Genomic DNA, 18,819 nt, shown 5'->3' with positions numbered 1-18,819 from the left:
TGTGGATGATGCAACTTATTGATAGTGAAATACCTTTCCTTTATATTTGTATGGAGGTCAGCCAAAATTTTCACCTCAAAAAGCACCATAAATCTTAGATTCTTCTATTAGATATTCATTCTTGCACAAAAGTCCAAGACTTAGTAGCTTTTTTCTTTCAGTTAAGTCAAATAGTTGTTAAAAAAAGATGTTCTAAATTGGTAACGATGCAGTCTATCATTTACTGAATATTGAATATGCTTTATCTCTCCACCCCTTGCTTACAACTTTAACCTTAAATGGATAATACTGTGTTTCTAAATCTTTGCTAGATGGAACTTTTTTTTACTGTATAATAAAATAGAAAATAAATAGAGACAACTTTTGCTTGATTTCTAGTATTTAGAAACGAGGAATTTGGAAGAAATCAAAATAATGTGTATTATTATTATTATTATTATTATTATTCCGTTGGGGGGAGGGTTGAACTCAGAGCTTTGTGCCTGTTACATAGGTACTCTGTCACTTGAGTTATGCTCCATTCATTTTTTACTTTAGTTATTCTTCAAGTAGACTCTCTAGTTTTTCCCTAGGGCCAGCTTCAGATTGTAATTCTTGTATCTATGGAGTCAGGTATAGCTGGGACCGCAGGTGTTCACCCCCATGTCTTGCTTATTGATTGAGATGGTGTCTTGCTAACTTTTTTGCCCATGTTGATCGTTGATCTTGAACCACAATCCTCCTGATCTCTGTCTTCTGAATAGCTGGGATTATAGACATAAGCCTCCCCACCTGGCTTATGTATTGATTAAAACATTCTGTGTTTTGTTAATAACCTTACTCAGTTACATATATGTATTTCTTAGAAAGATATGTTTATATTCTCTTGTATTTTGCTTAATTTCTCTTGGCTAGCTGAATAGGGTTTGTCTTTTAATTTTATGGGGATTTGTGTCTATTTTTTAATATTGTCAAGACATAGTTCTCTTTCTGGCTTGAAAGCCCATGTTACATTTGGTTTAAATGTAATTGTACATTTGTTTTTTATTATTTACAATGTTAATTGTACATTTTAATATTCTAAATATTACATTTGGTTAAATGACTTTTCCTCAGTGTATACTTAATTCATTGGCTACATACAGGACAAACTAAGGAAAAGATATGTAAGTTTTCCTAGCAAAGAGGTACATAGTTAATACTTGTTGCACCATAAGAATGAAAATGAAAATGCTGGTCATTGCCATTGGGGTGAATGGATTGTGTTCTGACATTTTACTCCAGCAGGAAGCCAAGAAATATATTAGTTTATGTGAAAATGAGAGAAATGACTTGGATAAAAACTCATTTGGTTTTATAGTAACATTTGATGGCTAGATTTTTCAGAGAGATCTCCCAGGTGACTTTGGTGTCTAATGATATCAATAAACATCTATAAACCCTGCTGTGGGAGGGGTTGCAGTCTTCATTTTTGAGCTTCTATGTAATAGGTAGGATTACATCTTTTTGTTTGCTGAGGCCTTACCAATACAGAAAGCCAGCATGTCTTATTGTATGGAGGTCATCTCTCAATGATGGCTCTTCTGAGTCCTCATCTTTTTCCTGTTAAATCACAGCACTGGGATCTGCCTTATTTTTTTGTTTTCCCTCTCATTTTACCAGGTCTCATAATGATAATGGTAAGCTTTTATTGAGCACCTCATACATGTCAGGCATTGTTCTAAGATTTTGTATGACATGTATTATTGTTTAACCCTCATAAATACCTCATGCTGTTATCCCCACTTTACAGATAAAGAAACGCAGGCACAGTGATAGTAAATAAATTACCTGAAGACCCAAATCTATTAGATAACCAAAAAAGGATCTAAAGCTACACAGTGGGAGTCTTAGAGTCTTGAGCCAAGCACATCTGCATAATTCAGACTTCTTTAACACGAGGTCCTAAAACAAGAACTGTCTTAAGAGAAGAAATCTGTTATGATTAATCTTTATAAATAGGTGATTGATCCTATTTGTTATCTCTGATTGGCATATGGAAAGGTTGACCTGGTCCCCAGAGCACAAATGGATAATACCTACTAATTTTGAAGTGGCATGAAGACAGGAGCCTGTGGCTGTGACAACCTTGTCGATATCAAAAACCGAAGATTTTCTTTCCTTTGCTTGGGATCCTTAGGTATCCTTCTTCTTTAATTACCTTTTTAATGAGAAGCAGCAACTGCCTTTGACAGTTCACAATTTTGCAGCCATTTTCAGATTAATGTAGTAAGCTTTAGCAGAGAGGGGACAGGATTTCAAGTCAAGACTTTAGGATTATGTCTGGGCTATATACACATGCTGTGTTATCTTTCAGATGTAACGTGAACTCATTTTTCTCCCTCTCTTGATCTGTAAATTGATGAACTCTTTGCTGCTTATCACATAGGATTGTTAAGAAGATTAAATGAAATCATGTAAAACATGTATGGATATTTTAATGGTTAATTTTTAAGTTGAAAATCTTATACCCATCTAATAGTTCTTTGTTTTAAATGATGACATTTTCCCCTGCCCAGTAGTAGAAAACTCAAGATAGACATAGCAGTTTTCAACTGAAATTAAATATTAAATTATTTAACCATTATTGATTTAAGGTTACATAATACCATTTAGTATCTTCAAATCATATTTGACTTAAATATTTATGGCTACAGTCATATACTACTAATCAAGTGCTGTGTATATTAGACTAAATGATGTTAACTTGTGTGTTTTGGTGCTAAGTATCAAGCCCAGGGTCTCACACATGTTAAGCAAGTGCTCTACCACTGAGCCAAATCCCTAGCCCTAAAAGATTTAACTTTTACTTCATGATAGTACACCATTTAGTGTGGCGTAGATAATAAACTTTTATTGCATGATAGAATACCACTTAGTGTGGTGCATTTATGAACAAACAAAAAAAAGCAGGTTTTCTTTTTTTTCACTTTTTAAAAACATTTTCATTAATATAGTTATACAAGGAGTTTCATTGTGACATTTCATATATACATATATTGTGCCTTGGTTTGGTTCATTCCCTCATCATTCTCTCTTTTCCACCACTTTCCTCCTTAAAATGACTTCTGACAGGTTTCATACATGTATAGATGATAATACCTTAACCAAATTCATTCTCCCTTATTCTCTTCATTTACCCTCCCCCTCCCACTACTACCGTACTATAAACAATATCTGTTTTACATTCCTGTCCTTCATTGTTTGTCTGTTCATTGTTCAGTGTGGTTTTGCCTTGGTGTTTTACCTATAAATATGTTGTGCTTCACTCTTTTTTTTTTTAAATAGCATGTCCTTAATTTAAGCAAACTAATGTGTTTTTTTAATTTTGATTAAAATTTCTGACTAATTTCATTTTCTTTCTGTTGTTAAATAATCATATTTGTATGGACTGAATGACTCACTTTGTCAAAATAATTGGTTACTTGCTTATAGTAGGCTTTCTCAAAACCTATTGTAATGGTACGTTAGGAAGGAGGAGTTTTGTGAGAATAAAGTTGGGAAATGAGACCTAATTGATCATCCTTATAGATATTCATGAAACACATGGTCTCTTTAAAACTCTATGAAAATTTTCCATTAGTAAACCCATTCATCCACGTTTTATACAGATGTTCTGGAGCTTTTTCCCTCTAGAAATTTTTTTTTAATGAAACATCTGTTAGCCCAGTGTTTGGAAATACTTCTGTGTACATAAAAATCTGATGTTCTTGGAAGGCCCAGTATTCTCTGTCTCTGGAATCTATGGAAATTGCCCCTTTGAGTCTTCCATTAAGGTCACATTTTACTCTTAGTATAATTTTTATATTTGCTGGTGAGAATGAATAATATTCTGGGGCCATCTTTAATTCCAGTTGGCAAGATAAAAATCTTTCCTATTAAGCTGGTTAGATGGTACATGCATTTATGTAACATTCAAGTTCTTTCAGACAGATATGACACGTGTAATGAGAATTTTCACATATAAAAAAATGCTGGCATTTAGAACAAAAGAAACTTCGTGAATTCACTGAAGCACAATGAAAACAAATTGTTATATATATATAAAACAAGGTTGAGTTCATACTGCATACCAAGTACTGCACGAAGCATTTAATGCAAGTGTGCTCTTATGTCATACTTCCAACATTTTTTTGAGGTAACTATCACTGTCTCCATTTTACAGGTAAGGAAACTAGTTTACAAGGATTTTCTTAATACCCCAGAGGTGTTAAAGCCAAATTGTGAAGTTAGGAAATTAGATAATTCAGAACTAATAGCTACTACATTTTGCTACATTTAGAGCTCAGATTCTGCTCCATTTTGGTAGATATTGTTAATAGCAGTTGTTTAAGGAGTGTACAGGAGGCACATTTTAAACAAACTTACAGGCTAGTCTGATAGGTGGCAGCTAGTACTGATGTAAAAATTTTGAATTTGGGATGGAACCCAAATTCAGTGGAAATACTTTGCAGGATCACTTACTTCTGGATCTAATTCATCAAAAATCAAATGAAAAGAAAAAGCTTATACCATTTATAAGCTGAATATTGAACCACTTGTTGCCGATAATGTTTTGGTCTTTTTCAATAGTGGCAGCAATTAAATAAGAAAACAAAAGGGCCAAGTATAACATTCAAGGAGCAAACTGCATACAGGGTGGATACTGTTGCATTGAGAGAATTACATAGATGTGAATCATAGGTCAGTAAAATATCAGAAAACTGTGTTTTTAAGGCTGCAGTGTTTATCACTGGACAAGAAACAGTGGACTCAAAAGAAAAAAAGAAATTCCCAAACATTAGGAAACCTGGAGAGCTAAGTGGGTACCTGGTCTTTATCCTTATTTATCTGTAGATATTTGGCTGAGTTAGCTCTTATCTGCAGAGGGGTGTAGCAAGGGTTAAAAGCACAAAGCCAGAGCCAGGGTGTTTTCTATAAGCTCTGACTTTATCTAATCATTTGCTATGTGATTTTTGTAGTCATTTTATTTCTTTGTTCCTGACTTCTTGCATATGAAAAATGGAAGATAATCCCTGTATCACAGGCTTGTTGTGAAGATTCAGTGAATTAGCACATGTAAAGTGTTCATTAAATGAGCTGTGATCATTAGTGATTACTATTATTATTTATTATTAACACTAGTACTCTTACTCTCTTTGATCCTTAGTTGCTTCATCTAGAAACTTAGGTAGAGATACTGAATGATATTTAAGAACATAACTTAAGATTTGTGCACATTTTAACTCAGTATGGGATTTGTCTAATGATTTGTGGGGTGTCTTATGAGTATATGACAATATGAAATTACTTTGTTAAATACAAAGAGCAAAATAAAAAATAAACACAAGTAAAGAAAGATCTGTGACCCAAGGGTATTTTATTATTTGGTGTTCAAGTAAGTGAAGGATTTAGATGGAAGGAGGGTTTTTTCAGAAGTTGTGACATTTGAATAAGGATTATTAGGAGAACACATGATCATGGAGGTAAACAAGGCATTTGGTAATCATGAGAAATACATATGCAGTGTTTTCTATGCAAATAATGTTAAAAGTAATTTGCAAATATTTGTTTCCTTAATGTTTAATTTATTTGTATTTAGAGAATTATCTAGTGAGATGTGAATCATATGTCAGTAAATTATGAGACAAATGTTTTTGGAAAGCTGTTATGTTCATCACTGTGAGTAAGAAACAGTGGACTTAAAATGAAAGAGCATTGCTCTGGGAATTGGGGAGCAAGGCATGTGCTTAGCTCTGTAGCATAGAGCATTTAAATAATTTGCTCAAGATGATGCAGTTTACCTAAGCAGCCTGGCTGCTGCATTTGTGCTTCAGTCCCTTCACCTCACTATTTATGACATTTCATAGAATAATTGGGATACTGAATAAATTGGTTGTAGCCAGACTATAGTGTATAAAAGTAAACATACAGTAAGAGTAGATAGCTGGGAACATGGAGAAATAGTCTGCTTATTATTGAAATAATCCAGATAAGAGTGTAATAACTGGACTGAATGGTTGCTGTAGTAATGATGAGGAGAGATTGGGTCATGGACTCTTGAGAATCTGTTGAACTGTACATTTTCTCTCTAAAAATTTGTCCAACATACAAAATAACAATGAAGTTTCAACATCTCATAAATCCATTATTTATTTGATGCTGTATCTTAGTTGTTTTCTTTCCTTTTGTAGGGATTGTATATAGGAATATGCAAAATTTTATTTGTGTTTGTTTTGTGTTCTATGTGTTTTCCTGTAACAATCATATTTTAAAATATCTTTTCAATGTTCTTGTTCTTTGGTAAGTGACTTTCACAAAATTTAATCTTGGTAGATTCTTGATGACTTTTTCAGCATTGTACTCAAGAGCATATGTGCATATAAATTAATGATTGCAGTGAAATTTTCCATATTTTTCTTTCTTTGTTGTTTGAGTTCAAAAATGATGGTAAACCATGGCCAATAGATTGTCTCTAATAAACATTTTGTGTTTATTAAGAAACACTCGTAATTTGAATAGCTCTATCCGGGATGGGAAAATTATTCGCATTAAGAAAATGTACCATAAATGGCTTCTTGCAGAGAATAGATAATTCTATCTTTGCTTCTAGGACATACTTTTTCTGTCCATTGGGCATGGAAACCTTAAGGGTAATTATAGTTTAGTGGTTGTGGGAGTTCAGAAGGGGTTGGATAACTGATTATTGTTTTGTTTATCACTTGGTGTGAGAGTAATAATTGGGTCCCCTTTGACTATGTGGGGAGTCACTGTAGCCAGTGCCTGTGAGGAATTGCTCTAGTAAAACTCACATGCTATTCAGGATTTTGCTTGTCTCTCTCCCTCCCTCCCTCCCATCTTCCCTCCCCTTAACTCAAACTTTTGTTCACCAACTTGTAAAAAAAATTCAGTTTTTTTCATTCTTTTTCCTTATTTCTTAAGCTTTCTCTGAATTTTTCCTATACTTTGGACTGTTAGACTTTCATTTATGAAAGTATACGTCACTTCTTTGTGATGTTGAATACTCTCAGGAATCATATACTGTTATTAACCAGTTACTTTGGAAGAAGCATTATCAGAAAAGCAATTTTTCAAAAGTTTGTATACTTTCTCAGATTTTAGGCTAAATACAGAATACTAGTTTTTAATTAGTTTATTTACATTTACATAATGGATAGAATTTTCTTCCTTTAATGCTTAATGAATGTACCCTACATATCATTTTTTAAAAATATACCTAATATGTAAGGCATTAGCAAGTTGAAGAATATTTTGAGTTCCTTTATGAATCACTTAAGTTACATGTTTGGGAGTGAGGGCCTTTTTCTGATTTGAATTCTATTCCAAAAAGATTTGACAATGATAGGAACCTTCAGTTATGTCCAGTAATCAGGGAAGGAGATTTTTTGCTGATGGTGAACTTATTACATAATTAGGACATATGTCTTTTAAAGAATAAGTCACTTAAAATTATGAGTAATGATAGTGTATTGAAATGGTATGTTTAACTCTTTCTTTGTAGCAGAATGCATTGTCTAGTAATCTGGAGTAAGAGATAATTATGAAGTGTGGAATGTTTATCATCATGGACATCATGGATGTGCTAATGATGTCCCTGAGGGCAACTGTGAAATATGAATCTGTATGCACTTTGCGGTGAGCATTGTTGCTCCTATTCTAGGTGTGAATTGCATTGTGGTTGATGAGGACAGTAGGAAGCACAGCTCTCAGTCAGTGGACCGTTATTATGTAATAAGGAACATAAGTAAAATACAACTCAGTTGTTGGAGTTATATCACACTATCACTATCTGATGTGTGTGTGTGTGATTACTTTTCATTGAATATATTCTGTATCTTTCCTTTATATTAACCTGTCAGTAGTTCGCATTTAATCATGATGATTTTTTTGAGTGGGAATTTCAAGGCAATGAATGATTTTAAATGATGCGATAATAAAATAATACTATGGTTCTAGTCTCCCAGTTGTGAATTCTGTACATGCAACAAAAGTAAAAATTTATTTCATTAATTTTAATTAAAACCATTAACAATGCTGCCTAAATGACTACCACCATGGCTAGCATGTTTTTAGCTGGACAGTGAACAGCTTTTGGAATTGAAGCTTTTTGAATGTTTTGAGGAACCATAATGCAAAATGATATGTCAGGGCAATTGTGGTGCTTCATCATTTTAGATGTGCTTAGAATGAGTTGCATATTTCAGGTTTTTGCTACTTTTGACAGATGCCTTTCACAGTAAACTTTTCAGTTGTCTTGGCTAATAAGATTTGACTAAGCCTGACTGGTCTTAGAAAACTTGTCCTGCAGAGATACTAAAAAGGGAACACAGAGGAAGTCTTTTTCCTCTTAAGCTATTACCAACATGTAGATATGCTGTGATAATGTCAGTTTATTAAGTCTCAGATATCCTAAGTTTAAGAATTAAAATGTCTTTTTATCTGGGGATGGTAGATCTTATTTGTAATCCAAGCTCCTTGGGAGACAGAAATAGGAGGATCGTGGTTTGAGGCTAGATTGAGCAAGAATTAGCAAGACCCTGTCTCAAAGAACAAACCAGGAATAGTGGCATGCATTCGTAATCTCAGCTAGACAGGGAGCAGAGATAGGAGAATTGGAGTCTAAGGCCAGTCCTGGGCAAAAGTGTGAGACCTTACCTAAAAAATAAATATAGCTAAAAAGTCTATGGCTGTGGCTGAAGTGGTTGAACACTTGTCTAGTAAGCACAAGGTCCTGAGTTCAAACTGTAGTGCTGCCAAAAAGACAAAACAAAATAAAGTAGAATGTCCTTTTTATTGATGCATACCTACTCTCTGACATTCCACAGGATAGTACTTTAGGATATTAAAAACACTGAGGTGATAATGTACTGATGTAGCATTATTTTTATTATTATCTGGTTAATTTTATGTCGTAACAAGCTCAGATTTTACCTGTGATCCTACCATCACATGAGAGTAGAATCATTTAGTAGATCAAACTTTTTGCTGTGACTTTTTCCCTCCCCTTTTTAGTTTTCTATGTCTGGTTTACCTTTCTGTCTCTCATGAGACAGATGAGTTCAGGTCCCACCTTATCATGTGGTATCCATGGTTTCTTCCCTGTAGTAGGTACTTTAAGAGACATTTACTAAATAACAGCTTTAGTTTCTGATTTATTTTGACTGTTGACTCTCATTTTTATAATAACATACTTTTAGATCTGAGCATGGCTCTTTCTCTTCCCTCTTAGAATGCAAATAGTACCACAGATAATTTATCCAAATTATGGTATGAGTAGAGATTTAGAAAAAATCCATTCAGTCTTTTATTCATTAAAAAACATATTGGTTGAATATCTACCAGCAGTCCACTGACTTAGACACTCAATGGAACTTGATTGTTAATCTTTCTAGCTTTACTGTGAAATTGCTCATTTCTTATTTGATTGAAAAAATGATTTTAAATCATAGTTAGCAATTTAATTTTCAAGATAGAACAAATGAAAATAAAATGTGAGAGGATCCTATTGTGAGTGGTATTCCAACATTTAAATATATAGATATATCAAGATTATGATTTGGGTAGTAGACATTTAAGGAACCAAGCATTGGACCTTGTGTATGCTTCTGTATTATTCACTTAAGTGAATGGTGGATGAGAAAAGTCCCATCATCAGAATCAGGCAAACTGAGCATTACTGAAGCATGGAGATGCCCACAGGACCTTATGTTTCCCTGCAACCTGCCAAAGAGCCTGCTGGGAGCAGGGAGCATAGGGGCAGGGCAGCGGGCACTTACAAAATACCTGGGGATTTAGCTCCCACCCTTAGTTCTCTGGAGGGTGATTCTGAGGCACAATATTTCAATCTTTGCTTCACCGTGCTGCACAGATGTAAGATCTGCATGCCAGTTTTATTATTTTTAAATGATCCCTAATATGCAAAAGTGGTAACTTAGAAACAAACTTCATTTGCCGCTTAGAGGTGACATTATTTGTTGTCATTTGGGAAATAGGTTTGCCATTTTATCAAGACCCTTTCAAAGAAGAAAAAGTTTATTCATTTAAAAACATATTCTGATGCCTGTAGGTGTTTCAGTCACAGAGGATGGGGACTGTGGGTGGGCACGTGGGCACAGAAAATGTGTGGGCATGTAGAGTTGAATGATGTATGTGAATGACTTGTCTGTGGGCATAGATGGATATTTTCATATCAGTTTGCAAGAAAAGGAAATATACTTTTCAGTGTTATTTTTAATAGGATTTTTAAGTTCATGTTCATTAAAGAATTTTTGATCAAATCTAACACAGGCAAAGTCTTTGCTTATAGTTTATGTCTTACTTAGATTGTTAAGGATTTATGAATGGTAAAGTGTGCATTGGGTTAAATAAAGTTTTAGAAATGCCTTGGTAGTCTTCATTTCTAAGGAGTAAATATTATGTTTAAAGGGACTTGCTCACTTGGGAGATAAATTCACCTTGTCTTGAAGTATCTCTCCTGTTTGTTTCTTGATTTTAATCTCTTTCTGTGACTTATTTCTCCAGAGGAAAAGAGAAAATATTTAAGGCTAAAATAAGTAAAATAAAAGAATTAAAATAATTTTATGCATTTCTATAAATTTGCTGTTCTGGAGATTACTGTAAATACCAGTTTCTGAAAATATTGCTATAATCATTTCCTTAATATTTATATATATATATATATATATATATTTTCTAACTTAACACATCCACTATTGAAAGTAGACTCTTTTAGAAAACAGCTCTTCAATTATGTATTTTAAAACCTTAAAACCTTAAGCATTTAATTTGAATTAAATACTTAAAACATTTAATATTTAGGTAAAATTCTCAATTTAATCTAATCAATAGCAAAATATGATTTTGCTTTTCTCATATCCACATAATAGTTTGTGGTTGGTATACCACCATGCTGATCATTGGATTTGTGTGTCTAACTTGTATTTTAACAACAAAAAATCAAGTTTTACTTAACCTTTTCAGTAATGCAAAAATATTTTAAAGCTCTTCAAAAAAGCTTTTATCAAATAATCTTACATGTTGAATCATTATTGCATAATTTATTCATTATGTAAGTCATTTGCAATTATAATGAAATGAACTAGCCAAAATATCAAAAGTTAAAGTAGTTTTATGATAGAACTTCCCAAGACTGCATGTGGAGGGGGTGTGGGCTGTCACATGTTTCTGTGTCCTTTGGTCCTTAGATGTGATGATTCCTAGAAAATAAGAGCACAAGAAAAACCGAACATGTTAAGGATAAGAAGTAGCTATATACAAATAAGTATTTTTAGATGAAAATTACTTTAGAGTACAGATTATAAAAATGCACTGTTGTTTGAGATGCTTGTTTTCTCTATAATCCCTTATAGTTGGAATGATAAGTCTTTTAATTAGTGTCTGATCTTTAGTAAATAATTAGTTGTGACACATTTTGGAGTTAGATTTAAAATGTGCTCTGTATAATATATATTCTGTAAGTCAGGGAGGGAAAAGGAAATTGCTTACTTTAATAAATGCTTAGAGTACCATAATGCCCTTTTATTGACACTTTTGGGATGTTACATAAAACACCACTACAAAAGGAGGTATTCATTTTGCTACTGAAATGATCAGGACACATTCGGTGTCTGTTAACTGAATATATCTTAGGGCTTATAAGTGTATGGTGGTGTTTAGAGTTGCTGGGTAAGGAGGTCCCTGCTAAGGTGGAAGAAGTCATCATGGTAATAGTAAAAAAAAACAAAAACAAAAAAGCAGTAAATTAATAATTGGGATTTTTTTTTATAGATTTGTGAAGAATCTTTTTTGTTTTAGTGGGACTGGATGTTTCTGTTTATGAGATTAATATTCATCCACATTTGAGGTAGCTTGCATATTTTGGTTTGACAGACATTAAAACTGATAATGAAAGCCAACGATTTTCAAACAGGTAAGTGTTGAAATACACATTGGGGGATTATTCATCAGAAAAGGTTCTTCTAAGATGTTGGGAATCTGCAGGAACAGCCCAAGTAGAACCCTAAATAAATATGTTCGTACAGATTTTAAAGGCTAACTGCAGTGAATTTTTAGCTCTCTCTCTTAGACTTGCTTTTATATCATTGCATGCAGCTAGACCTTGCATGGATAAGTTTATATATCCCCTTACTGACAGAATTTTAAAAATCTGTATAGAAATTAAGTCCTATTGTTTAATATTAAATAAATGGTTTTTTTATTAACATAGATTAGTTGTTACAAAGTAAGTGACCATCATTCTTATTTAAAGGCAATTACAGTGCACAACTAGTTTTCAGATAGTTTGAATTTTTGTAGGAATCAAGTGAAAGTTAGAAGAGAACAAAGGCTAAGGAATATAACTTCCACTTGCCTTGCTGTCTTTTGCTGAGAAGGATGCACAGCTTAGAACACAACTTCCCAATAAAAGGAAGAATATGTGAAAGGAGTAGCAAGCATTTATTAAGCATTTATTCAGTATATCCTAATAAAAGGAATAGATGTAATTTTAAACGTTCTAATAACCATATTTTTTAAAAATAAGAAATATATATGGAATTAATTTTAGTGACACATTTTATTGAGATCAGTATGTGTGTATCTTATTATTTCAACATAGGTAAATATAAAATGCTAATGAGATATTTTACATTCCTCTCCCACCCAACTACAATTAATAATGTCTTCTAAACCCAGGACTTATTGTATATGTCAGAACCTCTTGGTTTGAGCTAACTACTTTTAAAGTGCTCAACAGCCTTATGTGGCTAGTCCATACCATATTGGACAGTGTAGGTCTAGAGGGTAAAAGTTGTGGAGTAGAAGTCAGGAGGCGTTGATGTTAGTGTTGATTTTTCCATGGACTGATCCTTTGATGTTGGACAGCTAACTTATCCTCTGTCTTCACTTTCCTCTTATTTAATATGATTCAGTTTTGAATGGGGGTTTTCTAGTTTTGCTCCAGTGAACCCCAGATGTATGTGTCTGGATGGAGGGTGGTAGTTAGGTCAGTGATAGAATCTGTGCTTAATGTGCAAAAGGCCCTGGGTTTAATCCACAAAAATAAACAAATGTACACAGAAGCCTCAAGATTTTGTGTACTTCTTAGCAGCCATCAGAGTGGAAGACGGAAGCAAACTAGCTGTGTTAGGCTGTTTTGTTCTTTGAAAATGCTTACGTTTCCATGTGTAATATTGTCTGAGAAACAAGCAAACAAACAAACAAAAAACCCCCAAAGGTTTTTAAAAATCATTAGGCTGAAAATTCTTTTAAGTCCTTGAGTCTCTCTTAACAGTATTTTTACTACTACAGACAGAAGTCAGGCAGCAGGCATCCTGATCTTCTTCCAGTGAAGCTGTTACCATGACAATGACTCTCAGATGCTTCCTATAAAATAGTGGCAATCTCTTTAATAGTGATTGAAGTGGCTCAGATTTGAGAAACAAATTCCAGGTAACTGGATCTACCCTAAAGTGGTAACAGATCACTTATGGCCATTCTTCCACATAGTGGTTTGTTTAAAACTCATTTAGCCCAAAAGTCAGGAAAAGACCCTGGGATCTTTCTGAGGTGTGGTTCCCATAGTTAGCTGGACCAAGGGCTAGGATTACTGTATAGGTTTTTCTGACTTGGAATGTGTTTCTTGCTGATGAATGTATAATAGACAGTAGTTTCAATAATTATTATAGATATCAATATTAGATACATAAACTGGTAAGTTTTCTGCTTATCAGACAGTAAACTCTGGTGGAACCACAAAATTGAAAAGAAACAGTATCATATCCTTGGCCATTGTAGCTCAGTCTTTGTGAGACAAGATTAGTGACAGGAGCAGATGATCCTACTCTACAGTGTGATTTGCCTTTAAATCCATCTGTGATGTTTCCTGTGAGAAGTCAGTCAAGGACTTCCATGTCCCAAATTTTAGCTAAGTTACTGTTTTACTAATTTTGGGGAAAATGTAACATTAAGTAAAATTTGTAGAGAAAAGCTGAGGGCTTGCATTTTTAAAAGATGGTTCTACAAAGTTTTATAACACTGTATTCTGTACTTATAGGCAATTATAAGAAAATTGCTTTGGAAAGTATGGATCCAAATTTCAACAGAAACTTCTCCAGCCTTGACCTATATCAATGAAAGCAACTTCAGTGCTCAAAGCAAAGGAAGGAGAAATCTAATTTCATGATAGTAAGGATAGCCACTTTGACAATGAGTTTAAAGAGAAAAATGTTTTCCAAGTACATTGGATTCTTTGGTCCAAATAGTTTTTGCTTAGTATCTGAGCATGCAGACTGACAAGTCTGTATGTCAGTTTCTAGATAAACAGAGAAAGCAAATAAATGTGACCTTTGTAAGGCTGGTACTTTCTTTGTGAAGCCAAAAGGTGCACAGATACACAAATATTAGCCCACTCTTATTTTTGTCCCAGAAATCTTCTCTCTGGCTGTCATCATCTCTGCATTAGATTCTTGGCATTATTGCTGCTTATCTTGGTTCCCTGTAGGCCTTGCCATCTGTCTAACTGGTAAAGGGCCCAATCTTCATCAGTTTTCCAATCATCCAGTTGGAAACAGAGCATTCTGATTGGCCTTTTTCCTCTCCTTTCTCACTCCTATTTGGAACCTGCTCCTATACCACAGAGCATGTGGTTTTACCTTATCCAGTTACCTTAGGATTAGCAATTACTGGAAGGTAAAAAATCTGCAGTGAAGGGTGGAGCATCTGTTATTGCAGTGATATTGGTCTGGAGATAGAGTCTAGACTTGGAAAAAGTCTAATTCATGAAGGTGAGGCCCTCCCTGGGGTCCGCTCTCTTTGCCTCTCACCGTAAATGCTTTGGCACTTCCAGGTGTAAATCTTTGATCTATGTTAAGTCTAATAAGGCCAGCAAGTACATGTGTGGCAGAGATACACTACTTTTTTCTGCCTGATAATAAGCCAGCCTACTTCCTGCTGTGCTTCTCTGATGTTTGCCTGACAGGTTCACAGAGCCACTTAAACCTCCACAGTTGCCTAACTCAGACATTGGGAAATGGTTTGTTTTTTTTAAGTCATCTCTTGCCCTTGACCAAAGTATCCTTTTGAAGTTTCCTCTTCTCCATCCTCCACCCAGTATCTTCACTTATGACCTATAGACTGAGGAATTTTGAGGAGTGGCCAGGTGAGAGATTTACTAATCTGCCCTATAAAGACCCAGTTTTTTTTTTTTTTTTTTTAAATGTCTCCCTGTTTTCTTCACAAGAATACTATCATAGTTAGGCAAGAGATGCCAGGGAAGGCAAAACAACAAATCAGCAAAATTACTCCCAAGTATAATGACCTAATTTCCTCCTTTTCTCTCCTCCTTACTTAAAACTTGGATTATACTATGCTTTGGCATTATACATTTAGTCTTTTATTGTATTAGAGCAGCACCAAATAGTTCTTTGAAAATAAAAACTTTTCTCATTAGAAAACCAAGAAATACCTTTGTATTTGTTAGAATTTCTGTTCTAAAAAGGTGATTCACTAATTGTTTTTAAATTATTAATCATGATCTGAAGTACTTTCTGGGAAACAGTATAGTTTAATGGCTAACACAGATATTCTGGCATCATACTGTCTGGGTTTAAATTCAATAAGTCTACACATAAATCACTAGGTGATTATCTTGGGCAGAATGCTTAATATTTTTGACCCTCAGCTTTCTCCCCACAGTAATGTTATGGGGACTAAGTGAGTTTATATGTAAACAAATACACATATGCCTTACTTGTCTTACAGCTTTACTGCTGTGTCTGATTTTATTACCTAAATAATGCTTGGCATGAAGTATGTGCTGTATAACTTTTAGCTACTACTATTACTGTTTACTTTAGTTATTATAACACTCAGCAGATAGACATAATCCCCGCTTTCCAGGCGAGGTAACTGAAGCCAAAGGAGGTTACTTAACTTTTCCAAGGTCACAGAGCCTGGTGAGTGTGCAGAGCCAAGGTTTGCACCCAGGTTTTTCTGACTGCAAAAGCTCCTTCCTGCTCAGCCACTTGATCTTCACTATAGTTAAATACATGTGGTTGGATTGTTAGGAAATGCTTGTATCCATCCATTAAGATTTATTTCCTGATTTTTAAAGTAGTTACAATTTCATGCAGATAACAAGTCTATGGTTTTGGATTGCCCAAATTTCTTGATGTATGTCTACCATGAGTTTTTCTTTCACAGACCCTTTTTTAAGATGCAGCAGGATCAGATTTATTCTTTAGCATCAGGTGTTCTTCCTGAGAGAAGAGCTATCATATGAAAATGATCTTTTGCATATGGCATAATACGTAAGGTCCATGAAAGATCCATGAAACTGGGTTTATGCTCATCACCAGGTAGTGAAGTAAGTGAGCCCTGTGTGAAATAGAGAAATAATGAGTTTTTAATTGGCTCAAGGGCCATTAAAAGAAATTAATGATATCATTTCTGACTGTGTATCTTTGGACATTATAGCACCTTCTAGGAGTTCAGTGAATATGCTCTGGCTGAATGACTGCATGTACTCACAGATGTTAGGAGGGCCACAGATGCTAGAGAAATCCTCACCCTATGAAAGTGTGGAGTGGGAGAAAGAGGGAATAATTGGTTCTGAGTTTGAGTAGTAAATGGTATTTATCTTTGTATCACTTTCCCAATTACTTCTATCTCTTCCCTGACATCATACTGTCCCTCACACATACTTCCACATGCAAATCCTGATTTCCTGTTTGGTTTTTAGTAAATTTTCCCCTTTTTGCTCTTAAATTCCTGCTATTTCCTGAAATAGTGAGGTGATTAGTTAACTCAGAGACAGTACTAGAGTTGCAGCAGTAAATCTGGTTGGGCTGTCCTTTTCCCATTGAGTAGTCTTTGCCATGCTAAATTGTGATTTGATGTTTAGGAACTGTTTTCTTTTGTAGAAAGGTCATGAATTACTGTGAGAATTTTTAAACACATCATTAGATGATTGGTGTTAGGGATGGACATTAGGTGTGGTGATTGAAGCTTTTGTTACTTAGCTATAGTTAATATAATAATTTAATTTTTCTCTTTCAGCTGTTCCATTTCCTCCAAGTCACCGGCTTACAGCAAAGGAAGTGTTTGATAATGATGGGAAACCTCGGGTGGATATCTTAAAAGCACATCTCATGAAGGAGGGAAGGCTGGAAGAGAGCGTTGCGTTAAGAATAATAACAGAGGGTGCTTCAATTCTTCGACAGGAAAAAAACTTGCTGGATATTGATGCACCAGTCACAGGTAAGTCCTGAGCATGGAGACCACCCACTTATGCTTGCACTTTATTGTTTATAACATTGAATCCAAGGTTTTGCCTACAAATGAGTTTTTACTGATCTTCATTGATCTTACACATCATACCTTTTACTGTTGAATGAATACATTAAAGGACTAAGGGTATTATATGTGAAAGTATTTTTATTTTCATGTATTAAGTATCTACAAAATTAACATGCTTTCAATAGTGATTTGCAACTTAGAGATACTGTGTATATTCTGGAGTGATTGCTTAATATTTTTGTTGGTAGGAGCACTAACAGACCAAAGATCACTGATTATTTATTTGGAACGGTTAGACAAAGTATCCTGTGCCTTCCTTAGCAGCTGAGGAAGTGACCAGATTAAAAGCAGTGCTTCTCAAAGTGATCCCTATGCTGATATTTCTTAGATACTAAAATACTAACATTTTCTAGTATCCAAATATTAGTTAAAGCCCATCACCTGGGACCTTGTTAAAATGCAAATTCTTAGGCACCTCTCTAAAAGTACAGAATTGGATTTTTGGGATGAGGCCTAGTATTCTGTGTTGTGTCAAGCCATCTGGGTTGCTCTGATGCACATTAAGGTTTGAAAAGCTCTGAACTTCAGGAAGACGTCAAATTGCTCTTTTTTCCTATAGCGTTTTATGTGTAAGAAGATAAATTGTTACTTTTTGAATGTTTTTGTTAGCTTTCTTCCTCTTATACTTACACATATTTTGTGTGAGTATGCTTCTCTTAGGTCATAACAATTAAATTTTATTAGAGAACAGAGCATCAAATACCTAGAGAATTGGGATTTATTCTTTGTAGGGTTTGCTAATTTGAAAAATAAAAACTTGCATGTTTTCATTTTGAGAGAAGTATAAAATGCTTATTTTCCCCTTAAATATTTTTTATTTTGATGAAGGGAAAATGCTTAGCCATAAAAAGTTATCCTTTTTGAAAGAATGGAAACATTTAAAAATATTTTTATACAACAGTGAATGTGGACTCTTTGAATATTCATGTTCTTATAAATGTTGTATATTTGAATGTTACTTTCTTGAATATCATACTAACTTTTATTGATTAAAAGGTCCCTAATTATTTCTAGCCCAAAGAAATTGTCATTATTCATGTTTTACTTTTGTTTGGGAATGCAGTTTTTTGTTTGTTTGTTTTTGATTTAGAAAAAAAGTAAAAGAGGGTAGGGTCAGGAAGTGGGAAGAATTTGCTGTATAGATGTAGATAATAGATATTTGCTGGACCATGGGTGACTGAAACAAGCAATAAATGTACTCTGTACATATCACTGTGAACCCCTTTCTTTTCCATTTCATGAACTGGAGTAATATATTATCTCCTGTTCCTAGAACTGAATACTTAAAGATGGAAATGCCCTTTTACTTTTAGATTTGAAAATAAGAAATATTTTACTATCTAAATACTAGTTAAGAATTCACAACCATGAAATTATTTTAATATTGATTATAATTTCCGTTTATTAGTTGTACAGTAGGAGCATTATATGATATCTTTATCATTA

The 18,819-nt window shown here is 34.1% G+C and overlaps 1 protein-coding gene across 3 annotated transcripts in view; it reads left to right on the top strand.

The window, feature by feature from the left end:
* Positions 1 to 18,819, top strand: part of Ppp3ca (protein phosphatase 3 catalytic subunit alpha) — a 314,520-nt gene that overhangs the window by 129,142 nt on the left and 166,559 nt on the right. For all 3 annotated transcript variants that reach the window (XM_074041435.1, XM_074041434.1, XM_074041436.1), the window contains exon 2: positions 17,074 to 17,274. In XM_074041435.1, the coding sequence (XP_073897536.1) occupies positions 17,074 to 17,274 (201 nt within the window). The remainder of the gene's footprint in view (positions 1 to 17,073; positions 17,275 to 18,819) is intronic.

This window comes from Castor canadensis, chromosome 9 (assembly GCF_047511655.1).
Source record: "Castor canadensis chromosome 9, mCasCan1.hap1v2, whole genome shotgun sequence".
Taxonomy (NCBI): Eukaryota; Metazoa; Chordata; class Mammalia; order Rodentia; family Castoridae; genus Castor; species Castor canadensis.
Note: the sequence above shows the minus strand (reverse complement) of the source record. Positions and strands in the feature narration are given on the sequence as shown.